General features: G+C 42.3%; 1 protein-coding gene across 1 annotated transcript in view; it reads left to right on the top strand.

Moving 5' to 3' along the window:
- The first annotated feature begins 385 nt into the window (after positions 1 to 385).
- Positions 386 to 12420, top strand: part of dqx1 (DEAQ box RNA-dependent ATPase 1) — a 46367-nt gene continuing 34332 nt past the window's right edge. The window contains exons 1-2 of the mRNA XM_087790420.1: positions 386 to 561; positions 7530 to 7846. Coding sequence (XP_087646546.1) covers positions 7559 to 7846 — 288 coding nt within the window. The 5' untranslated portion in view covers positions 386 to 561; positions 7530 to 7558. The remainder of the gene's footprint in view (positions 562 to 7529; positions 7847 to 12420) is intronic.

Here is a 12420-nt window from a genome sequence, read left to right as displayed (position 1 = left end):
GAAATAGAAGATTATTATTATATAAGTTTTATTTAATGTCATTTCTCGTTTTTAAGAAATGTTTAACAATAAAAACATTTATACAAAAAAAACTCTTCATTTGGTTCCAGACATAAAATAAAAATATTGATCGAACTTTATTTCGCTCAAGAATAAAATCTGAATTATTGTTTTATGTGATATTGAAACTATTCTATTTATTTTAAATCGTTTTAACATTTCCCGCGTGAAAATACTTTTTCAAATCATTTCGTTGATAAATCATCTTTGATTTTAAATGATTCAATAACTTTGTTCGTAACAATAGAATCCAATAGAAACGTGTGATCGTGTCCGTCAGTGTAATTTCCGAGCGTCCGTGAACGCAGCAGGCAGTGATAGCAGCAACATGGCGGCGCTTCGTTGACGTGAAGCTCGAGCTCTTTTGTCACAAATCCTTCATCTCTTCCTTCACCTGTCGCTTCCGGTGCTGGACGTTCACCTGGTGACGTCACTGCGTCAGGTGTCGCCGGATGTTTGTGTCGCTTTCGTGTCTTTTGCAGCGAAGATGTTTCTGAACAGGTAAGAAGAGCAAACATGACGTATTACTGCTATGACGTCACAGCATAGCTTTGTTTACTCCGTCAGCAGCAGGTGCTTCCGGGGTTCAAGTCAATATAACTATAACTATAACTATAACTATAAGTATGTTACTGAGCGAAACTAGTTCTTCTTAATCCAGGATCAATAATAATCGATAAAGATGTTATAAGTGTCTGTGGAGGTAAAAACATTGAAATAACATCGATCAATAACTTTGGTAGTAAATGATCTTTACTGATCAATGTATTGATTGACGTTAAACATTGATGTTCATTCGTTGTTGACTCTTTGAAATCATGATTATCAACATATGAAGCTTCTGTCAATAATGTTATTGAAGATTAAATGAAGGATTAGTTATTAACTCTGTCGACACACACATGCTTTTTATAGTGTGTGTGTGTGTGTGTGTGTGTGTGTGGGGGGTGTGTGTGTGTGTGTGTGTGTGTGTGTGTGTGAGAGTGAGTGAGTGTGAGTGAGTGAGTGAGTGAGTGAGTGAGTGAGTGAGTGAGTGAGTGAGTGAGTGAGTGAGTGAGTGAGTGAGTGAGTGAGTGAGTGAGTGAGTGAGCGAGCGAGTGAGTGTGTGTGTGCGCGCATGTGTGTGTGTGTGTGTGTGTGTGTGAGTGAGTGTGTGTGTGTGTATGTGTGTGTGTGTGGGGGGGGTGTGTGTGTGTGTGTGTGTGTGTGTGTGTGAGAGTGAGTGAGTGTGAGTGAGTGAGTGAGTGAGTGAGTGAGTGAGTGAGTGAGTGAGTGAGTGAGTGAGTGAGTGAGTGAGTGAGTGAGTGAGTGAGTGAGTGAGTGAGTGAGTGAGTGAGTGAGTGAGCGAGCGAGCGAGTGAGTGTGTGTGTGCGCGCATGTGTGTGTGTGTGTGTGTGTGTGTGAGTGAGTGTGTGTGTGTGTATGTGTGTGCGCACGCATGTTTGTGTGTGTTATAGTCAATGATTCAACTTCAATAATGTGTTGATAACATGATGATTAGATAAATGATTAGAACAAAAATAGTTATTGTTAATTTATTTAATCAATATTTTAAAGTATTTCACAATATTTACTTTGTGTATTTGTAACATCTGTGTGTGTCTGTAACATCTGTGTGTGTCTGTAACTTCTGTGTGTGTCTGTAACATCTGTGTGTGTCTGTAACATCTGTGTGTGTCTGTAACAACTGTGTGTGTCTGTAACATCTGTGTGTGTCTGTAACAACTGTGTGTGTCTGTAACATCTGTGTGTGTCTGTAACATCTGTGTGTGTCTGTAACAACTGTGTGTGACTGTAACATCTGTGTGTGTCTGTAACATCTGTGTGTGTCTGTAACATCTGTGTGTGTCTGTAACAACTGTGTGTGTCTGTAACAACTGTGTGTGTCTGTAACATCTGTGTGTGTCTGTAACAACTGTGTGTGTCTGTAACAACTGTGTGTCTGTAACATCTGTGTGTGTCTGTAACAACTGTATGTGTCTGTAACATCTGTGTGTGTCTGTAACATCTGTGTGTGTCTGTAACAACCTTGTGTGTCTGTAACAACTGTGTGTGTCTGTAACATCCGTGTGTGTCTGTAACATCCGTGTGTGTCTCTAACTTCTGTGTGTGTCTGTAACATCTGTGTGTGTCTGTAACATCTGTGTGTGTCTGTAACATCTGTGTGTGTCTGTAACATCTGTGTGTGTCTGTAACATCTGTGTGTGTCTGTAACATCTGTGTGTGTCTGTAAAATCTGTTTGTGTCTGTAACATCTGTGTGTGTTTGTAACATCTGTGTGTTTCTGTAACATTTGTGTGTGTCTGTAACATTTGTGTGTGACTGTAACTAAGGTGTGTGTCTGTAAAATCGGTGTGTGTCTGTAACATCTGTGTGTGTCTGTAAAATCTGTATGTGTCTGTAACAACTGTGTGTGTCTGTAACATCTGTGTGTGTCTGTAACATCTGTGTGTGTCTGTAACATCTGTGTGTGTCTGTAACAACTGTGTGTGTCTGTAACATCTGTGTGTGTCTGTAACAACTGTGTGTGTCTGTAACATCCGTGTGAGTCTGTAACATCTGTGTGTGTCTGTAACAACTGCGTGTGTCTGTAACTAAGGTGTGTGTCTGTAACTACGGTGTGTGTCTGTAACATCTGTGTGTGTCTGTAACAACTGTGTGTGTCTGTAACTAAGGTGTGTGTCTGTAAAATCTGTTTGTGTCTGTAACATCTGTGTGTGTCTGTAAAATGTGTGTGTGACTGTAACTTCTGTGTGTGTCTGTAACATCTGTGTGTGTCTGTAACATCTCTGTGTGTCTATAACCTCTGTGTGTGTCTGTAACTTCTGTGTGTGTCTGTAACATCTGTGTGTGTCTGTAACATCTGTGTGTGTCTGTAACCTCTGTGTGTGTCTGTAACATCTGTGTGTGTCTGTAACATCTGTGTGTGTCTGTAACATCTGTGTGTGGCTGTAACATCTGTGTGTGTCTGTAACTTCTGTGTGTGTCTGTAACATCTGTGTGTGTCTGTAACTTCTGTGTGTGTCTGTAACATCTGTGTGTGTCTGTAACATCTGTGTGTGTCTGTAACATCTGTGTGTGTCTGTAACATTTGTGTGTGTCTGTAACATTTGTGTGTGTCTGTAACATTTGTGTGTGTCTGTAACATCTGTGTGTGTCTGTAACATATGTGTGTGTCTGTAACCTCTGTGTGTGTCTGTAAAATCTGTGTGTGTCTGTAACATCTGTGTGTGTCTATAACATCTGTGTGTGTCTGTAACATCTGTGTGTGTCTGTAACATATGTGTGTGTCTGTAACATCTGTGTGTGTCCGTAACATCTGTGTGTGTCTGTAACATCTGTTTGTGTCTGTAACATCTGTGTGTGTCTGTAACATCTGTGTGTGGCTGTAACATCTGTGTGTGTCTGTAACTTCTGTGTGTGTCTGTAACATTTGTGTGTGTCTGTAACTTCTGTGTGTGTCTGTAACATTTGTGTGTGTCTGTAACATCTGTGTGTGTCTGTAACTTCTGTGTGTGTCTGTAACATCTGTGTGTGTCTGTAACTTCTGTGTGTGTCTGTAACTTCTGTGTGTGTCTGTATCATCTGTGTGTGTCTGTAACATCTGTGTGTGTCTGTAACTTCTGTGTGTGTCTGTAACATTTGTGTGTGTCTGTAACATCTGTGTGTGTCTGTAACTTCTGTGTGTGTCCGTAACATCTGTGTGTGTCCGCAACATTTGTGTGTGTCTGTAACATCTGTGTGTGTCTGTAACATCTGTGTGTGTCTGTAACATCTGTGTGTGTCTGTAACATTTGTGTGTGTCTGTAACATCTGTGTGTGTCTGTAACATCTGTGTGTGTCTGTAACATTTGTGTGTGTCTGTAACATCTGTGTGTGTCTGTAACATTTGTGTGTGTCTGTAACATCTGTGTGTGTCTGTAACTTCTGTGTGTGTCTGTAACATTTGTGTGTGTCTGTAACATCTGTGTGTGTCTGTAACTTCTGTGTGTGTGTGTAACATCTGTGTGTCTGTAACATCTGTGTGTGTCTGTAACTTCTGTGTGTGTCTGTAACATCTGTGTGTGTCTGTAACATCTTTGTGTGTCTGTAACAACTGTGTGTGTCTGTAACATCTGTGTGTGTCTGTAACAACTGTGTGTGTCTGTAACATCCGTGTGTGTCCCTAACTTCTGTGTGTGTCTGTAACATCCGTGTGTGTCTGTAACTTCTGTGTGTGTCTGTAACATCTGTGTGTGTCTGTAACATCTGTGTGTGTCTGTAACTTCTGTGTGTGTCTGTAACATCTGTGTGTGTCTGTAACATCTGTGTGTGTCTGTAACTTCTGTGTGTGTCTGTAACATCTGTGTGTGTCTGTAACATTTGTGTGTGTCTGTAACATTTGTGTGTGTCTGTAACATCTGTGTGTGTCTGTAACATATGTGTGTGTCTGTAACCTCTGTGTGTGTCTGTAAAATCTGTGTGTGTCTGTAACATCTGTGTGTGTCTATAACATCTGTGTGTGTCTGTAACATCTGTGTGTGTCTGTAACATCTGTGTGTGTCTGTAACATCTGTGTGTGTCTGTAACATCTGTGTGTGTCTGTAACTTCTGTGTGTGTCTGTAACATCTGTGTGTGTCCGTAACATCTGTGTGTGTCTGTAACATCTGTGTGTGTCTGTAACATCTGTGTGTGTCTGTAACATCTGTGTGTGTCTGTAACATCTGTGTGTGTCTGTAACTTCTGTGTGTGTCTGTAACATTTGTGTGTGTCTGTAACTTCTGTGTGTGTCTGTAACATTTGTGTGTGTCTGTAACATCTGTGTGTGTCTGTAACTTCTGTGTGTGTCTGTAACATCTGTGTGTGTCTGTAACTTCTGTGTGTGTCTGTAACTTCTGTGTGTGTCTGTATCATCTGTGTGTGTCTGTAACATCTGTGTGTGTCTGTAACTTCTGTGTGTGTCTGTAACATTTGTGTGTGTCTGTAACATCTGTGTGTGTCTGTAACTTCTGTGTGTGTCTGTAACATTTGTGTGTGTCTGTAACATCTGTGTGTGTCTGTAACTTCTGTGTGTGTCCGTAACTTCTGTGTGTGTCCGTAACATTTGTGTGTGTCTGTAACATCTGTGTGTGTCTGTAACATCTGTGTGTCTGTAACATCTGTGTGTGTCTGTAACATTTGTGTGTGTCTGTAACATTTGTGTGTGTCTGTAACATCTGTGTGTGTCTGTAACATCTGTGTGTGTCTGTAACATCTGTGTGTGTCTGTAACATTTGTGTGTGTCTGTAACATCCGTGTGTGTCTGTAACATCTGTGTGTGTCTCTAACTTCTGTGTGTGTCTGTAACATCCGTGTGTGTCTGTAACATCCGTGTGTGTCTGTAACATCCGTGTGTGTCTCTAACTTCTGTGTGTGTCTGTAACATCTGTGTGTGTCTGTAACATCCGTGTGTGTCTGTAACATCCGTGTGTGTCTGTAACATCCGTGTGTGTCTGTAACATCCGTGTGTGTCTCTAACTTCTGTGTGTGTCTGTAACAACTGTATGTGTCTGTAACATCTGTGTGTGTCTGTAACATCTGTGTGTGTCTGTAACATCTGTGTGTGTCTGTAACATCTGTGTGTGTCTGTAACAACTGTGTGTGTCTGTATCATCTGTGTGTGTCTGTAACATCTGTGTGTGTCTGTAACAACTGTGTGTGTCTGTAACAACTGTGTGTGTCTGTAACATCTGTGTGTGTCTGTAACAACTGTATGTGTCTGTAACAACTGTGTGTGTCTGTAACATCTGTGTGTGTCTGTAACAACTGTATGTGTCTGTAACAACTGTGTGTGTCTGTAACATCTGTGTGTGTCTGTAACAACTGTGTGTGTCTGTAACATCCGTGTGTGTCTGTAACATCTGTGTGTGTCTGTAACATCTGTGTGTGTCTGTAACAACTGTGTGTGTCTGTAACATCTGTGTGTGTCTGTAACAACTGTGTGTGTCTGTAACATCTGTGTGTGTCTGTAACATCTGTGTGTGTCTGTAACATCCGTGTGTGTCTGTAACAACTGTGTGTGTCTGTAACATCTGTGTGTGTCTGTAACATCTGTGTGTGTCTGTAACAACTGTGTGTGTCTGTAACAACTGTGTGTGTCTGTAACATCTGTGTGTGTCTGTAACATCTGTGTGTCTGTAACAACTGTGTGTGTCTGTAACATCTGTGTGTGTCTGTAACAACTGTGTGTGTCTGTAACATCCGTGTGTGTCTGTAACAACTGTGTGTGTCTGTAACAACTGTGTGTGTCTGTAACATCTGTGTGTGTCTGTAACATCCGTGTGTGTCTGTAACAACTGTGTGTGTCTGTAACATCTGTGTGTGTCTGTAACATCTGTGTGTGTCTGTAACAACTGTGTGTGTCTGTAACATCTGTGTGTGTCTGTAACAACTGTGTGTGTCTGTAACAACTGTGTGTGTCTGTAACATCTGTGTGTGTCTGTAACATCTGTGTGTGTCTGTAACAACTGTGTGTGTCTGTAACATCTGTGTGTGTCTGTAACATCTGTGTGTGTCTGTAACAACTGTGTGTGTCTGTAACATCTGTGTGTGTGTCTGTAACATGTGTGTGTGTCTGTAACTTGTTTGTGAACTTGATCTTTTCTCAATTAATATTTATTTAATTAATAGTATTTTTAATTCAATATAAATGTTATAATCGCGTCTCCAGACTAAAGCAACAGATCACAGAGATACTGATCAAACTCTCAGCCAATCATGTGACTCACAGACGATCATGTGACTCACAGACGATCATGTGACTCACAGACGATCATGTGACTCACAGACGATCATGTGACTCACAGATGATCATGTGACTCACAGACGATCATGTGACTCACAGACGATCATGTGACTCACAGATGATCATGTGACTCACAGACGATCATGTGACTCACAGATGATCATGTGACTCACAGACGATCATGTGACTCACAGATGATCATGTGACTCACAGATGATCATGTGACTCACAGACGATCATGTGACTCACAGACGATCATGTGACTCACAGATGATCATGTGACTCACAGACGATCATGTGACTCACAGACGATCATGTGACTCACAGACGATCATGTGACTCACAGACGATCATGTGACTCACAGACGATCATGTGACTCACAGACGATCATGTGACTCACAGACGATCATGTGACTCACAGACGATCATGTGACTCACAGACGATCATGTGACTCACAGACGATCATGTGACTCACAGACGATCATGTGACTCACAGACGATCATGTGACTCACAGACGATCATGTGACTCACAGACGATCATGTGACTCACAGACGATCATGTGACTCACAGACGATCATGTGACGAGCAGACGATCATGTGACGAGCAGACGATCATGTGACTCACAGACGATCATGTGACGAGCAGACGATCATGTGACTCACAGACGATCATGTGACAAGTTCAAATGTCTCGTCCACAGGTTTCTTCTCCACTGAACATCTGGTCATCATGTCCTCCCCGACCGTCGACTCTTCTGCTCTGGACTCTCTGTCCATGTCGTCTCTGCTGTCAGGAGGTGAGGAGGAGGAGGTCGGAGCGAAGGAGGACGAGGAAGGTCTGGGCGACCTGGAGGTGAATCCCTACGACGGTCTGCCCTTCTCTTCTCGCTACTACACCTTACTGGAGGAGAGGCAGAAGGTTCCTGTGTGGACGCTCAGGCAGGAGCTGCTGGAACATCTGGAGAGTCACAGCATGGTCCTGCTCAGTGCTGCCAGTGGGAGCGGGAAGAGCACTCAGGTAACATCCTCACACCTGGAGCACCTGAAGCACCTGAAGCACCTTCACACCTCAAGCACCTTCACACCTGAAACATCTTCACACCTCAAGCACCTTCACACCTCAAGCACCTTCACACCTCAAGCACCTTCACACCTCAAGCACCTTCACACCTCAAGCACCTTCACACCTCAAGCACCTTCACACCTCAAGCACCTTCACACCTCAAGCACCTTCACACCTCAAGCACCTTCAAACCTCAAGCACCTTCACACCTCAAGCACCTTCACACCTCAAGCACCTTCATACCTCAAGCACCTTCATACCTGAAGCATCTTCACACCTCAAGCACCTTCACACCTCAAGCACCTTCACACCTCAAGCACCTTCACACCTCAAGCACCTACAAACCTCAAGCACCTTCACACCTCAAGCACCTTCATACCTGAAGCATCTTCACACCTCAAGCACCTTCACACCTGAAGCACCTTCACACCTCAAGCACCTTCACACCTCAAGCACCTTCACACCTCAAGCACCTTCACACCTGAAGCACCTTCACACCTCAAGCACCTTCACACCTGAAGCAAATTCACACCTCAAGCACCTTCACACCTGAAGCACCTTCACACCCGAAGCACCTGAAGCACCTGAAGCACCTGAAGCACCTGAAGCACCTGAAGCACCTGAAGCACCTGAAGCACCTGAAGCACCTGAAGCACCTTCATACCTGAAGCACCTGAAGCACCTTCATACCTGAAGCACCTGAAGCACCTTCATACCTGAAGCACCTTCATACCTGAAGCACCTGAAGCACCTGAAGCACCTGAAGCACCTGAAGCACCTGAAGCACCTGAAGCACCTGAAGCACCACAAGTGTTGAAATAAAGTGTTAGTTTTAGTGAAGATATTTCTTCTTCTTAACTCTCCTTCACCAAACGACTCTGGTCCACCTGAGGTCACACCTGCTCAGATACATTTCAGTGATGTAACATGAAGACGCAGCAGGAACTTCCAGGTGTCGTTTCTCACCTTCTTGAATGTCTGGAGTTTAATATTTCACGTGTGGAGGTAGTTTGTCTAGAACTTTCTTCACGTGTCTGTGGAGATGATGAAGATTCTTCATGTTTATTAGTTTGAACCCAGAGTAGATGAAGTATTGATGAGGGAGACCTTCTGTTCATCTCCTCACAAACATGTTCCTGCTCTTCATTCTGATGATGTTCATGATCCAAACATGTTCCTGCTCTTCAATCATGTTCATGATCCAAACATGTTCCTGCTCTTCATTCATGTTCATGATCCAACCATGTTCCTGCTCTTCATTCATGTTCATGATCCAAACATGTTCCTGCTCTTCATTCTGATGATGTTCATGATCCAAACATGTTCCTGCTCTTCATTCTGATGATGTTCATGATCCAACCATGTTCCTGCTCTTCATTCATGTTCATGATCCAACCATGTTCCTGCTCTTCATTCTGATGATGTTCATGATCCAACCATGTTCCTGCTCTACATTCATGTTCATGATCCAACCATGTTCCTGCTCTTCATGCATGTTCATGATCCAAACATGTTCCTGCTCTTCATTCTGATGATGTTCATGATCCAAACATGTTCCTGCTCTTCATTCATGTTCATGATCCAAACATGTTCCTGCTCTTCATCCATGTTCATGATCCAACCATGTTCCTGCTCTTCATTCATGTTCATGATCCAAACATGTTCCTGCTCTTCATTCATGTTCATGATCCAAACATGTTCCTGCTCTTCATCCATGTTCATGATCCAAACATGTTCCTGCTCTTCATTCTGATGATGTTCATGATCCAAACATGTTCCTGCTCTTCATTCTGATGATGTTCATGATCCAAATATGTTCCTGCTCTTCATCCATGTTCATGATCCAAACATGTTCCTGCTCTTCATTCTGATGATGTTCATGATCCAAACATGTTCCTGCTCTTCATTCTGATGATGTTCATGATCCAAACATGTTCCTGCTCTTCATTCATGTTCATGATCCAAACATGTTCCTGCTCTTCATTCATGTTCATGATCCAACCATGTTCCTTCTCTTCATTCATGTTCATGATCCAAACATGTTCCTGCTCTTCATCCATGTTCATGATCCAAACATGTTCATGCTCTTCATTCATGTTCATGATCCAACCATGTTCCTGCTCTTCATCCATGTTCATGATCCAAACATGTTCCTGCTCTTCATTCTGATGATGTTCATGATCCAAACATGTTCCTGCTCTTTATCCATGTTCATGATCCAAACATGTTCCTGCTCTTCATTCTGATGATGTTCATGATCCAAACATGTTCCTGCTCTTCATTCTGAGGATGTTCATGATCCAAACATGTTCCTGCTCTTCATTCATGTTCATGATCCAACCATGTTCCTGCTCTTCATCCATGTTCATGATCCAACCATGTTCCTGCTCTTCATCCATGTTCATGATCCAAACATGTTCCTGCTCTTCATCCATGTTCATGATCCAACCATGTTCCTGCTCTTCATCCATGTTCATGATCCAACCATGTTCATGCTCTTCATTCATGTTCATGATCCAACCATGTTCCTGCTCTTCATCCATGTTCATGATCCAAACATGTTCCTGCTCTTCATTCTGATGATGTTCATGATCCAAACATGTTCCTGCTCTTCATTCATGTTCATGATCCAAACATGTTCCTGCTCTTCATCCATGTTCATGATCCAACCATGTTCCTGCTCTTCATCCATGTTCATGATCCAAACATGTTCCTGCTCTTCATTCATGTTCATGATCCAACCATGTTCCTGCTCTTCATCCATGTTCATGATCCAAACATGTTCCTGCTCTTCATTCTGATGATGTTCATGATCCAAACATGTTCCTGCTCTTCATTCTGATGATGTTCATGATCCAAATATGTTCCTCCTCTTCATCCATGTTCATGATCCAAACATGTTCCTGCTCTTCATTCTGATGATGTTCATGATCCAAACATGTTCCTGCTCTTCATTCTGATGATGTTCATGATCCAAACATGTTCCTGCTCTTCATTCATGTTCATGATCCAAACATGTTCCTGCTCTTCATTCATGTTCATGATCCAACCATGTTCCTGCTCTTCATTCATGTTCATGATCCAAACATGTTCCTGCTCTTCATTCTGATGATGTTCATGATCCAAACATGTTCCTGCTCTTCATTCTGATGATGTTCATGATCCAACCATGTTCCTGCTCTTCATTCATGTTCATGATCCAACCATGTTCCTGCTCTTCATTCTGATGATGTTCATGATCCAACCATGTTCCTGCTCTACATTCATGTTCATGATCCAACCATGTTCCTGCTCTTCATGCATGTTCATGATCCAAACATGTTCCTGCTCTTCATTCTGATGATGTTCATGATCCAAACATGTTCCTGCTCTTCATTCATGTTCATGATCCAAACATGTTCCTGCTCTTCATCCATGTTCATGATCCAACCATGTTCCTGCCCTTCATTCATGTTCATGATCCAAACATGTTCCTGCTCTTCATTCATGTTCATGATCCAAACATGTTCCTGCTCTTCATCCATGTTCATGATCCAAACATGTTCCTGCTCTTCATTCTGATGATGTTCATGATCCAAACATGTTCCTGCTCTTCATTCTGATGATGTTCATGATCCAAATATGTTCCTGCTCTTCATCCATGTTCATGATCCAAACATGTTCCTGCTCTTCATTCTGATGATGTTCATGATCCAAACATGTTCCTGCTCTTCATCCATGTTCATGATCCAAACATGTTCATGCTCTTCATTCATGTTCATGATCCAACCATGTTCCTGCTCTTCATCCATGTTCATGATCCAAACATGTTCCTGCTCTTCATTCTGATGATGTTCATGATCCAAACATGTTCCTGCTCTTCATTCATGTTCATGATCCAACCATGTTCCTGCTCTTCATTCATGTTCATGATCCAACCATGTTCCTGCTCTTCTTCCATGTTCATGATCCAAACATGTTCCTGCTCTTCATTCTGATGATGTTCATGATCCAAACATGTTCCTGCTCTTTATCCATGTTCATGATCCAAACATGTTCCTGCTCTTCATTCTGATGATGTTCATGATCCAAACATGTTCCTGCTCTTCATTCTGAGGATGTTCATGATCCAAACATGTTCCTGCTCTTCATTCATGTTCATGATCCAACCATGTTCCTGCTCTTCATCCATGTTCATGATCCAACCATGTTCCTGCTCTTCATCCATGTTCATGATCCAAACATGTTCCTGCTCTTCATCCATGTTCATGATCCAACCATGTTCCTGCTCTTCATCCATGTTCATGATCCAACCATGTTCATGCTCTTCATTCATGTTCATGATCCAACCATGTTCCTGCTCTTCATCCATGTTCATGATCCAAACATGTTCCTGCTCTTCATTCTGATGATGTTCATGATCCAAACATGTTCCTGCTCTTCATTCATGTTCATGATCCAAACATGTTCCTGCTCTTCATCCATGTTCATGATCCAACCATGTTCCTGCTCTTCATCCATGTTCATGATCCAAACATGTTCCTGCTCTT

The sequence above is a fragment of the Callionymus lyra genome, chromosome 5 (assembly GCF_982586985.1).
Source record: "Callionymus lyra chromosome 5, fCalLyr1.hap1.1, whole genome shotgun sequence".
In the NCBI taxonomy this organism is placed as follows: domain Eukaryota; kingdom Metazoa; phylum Chordata; class Actinopteri; order Syngnathiformes; family Callionymidae; genus Callionymus; species Callionymus lyra.
This window is presented reverse-complemented; position numbering and strand designations above follow the sequence as displayed.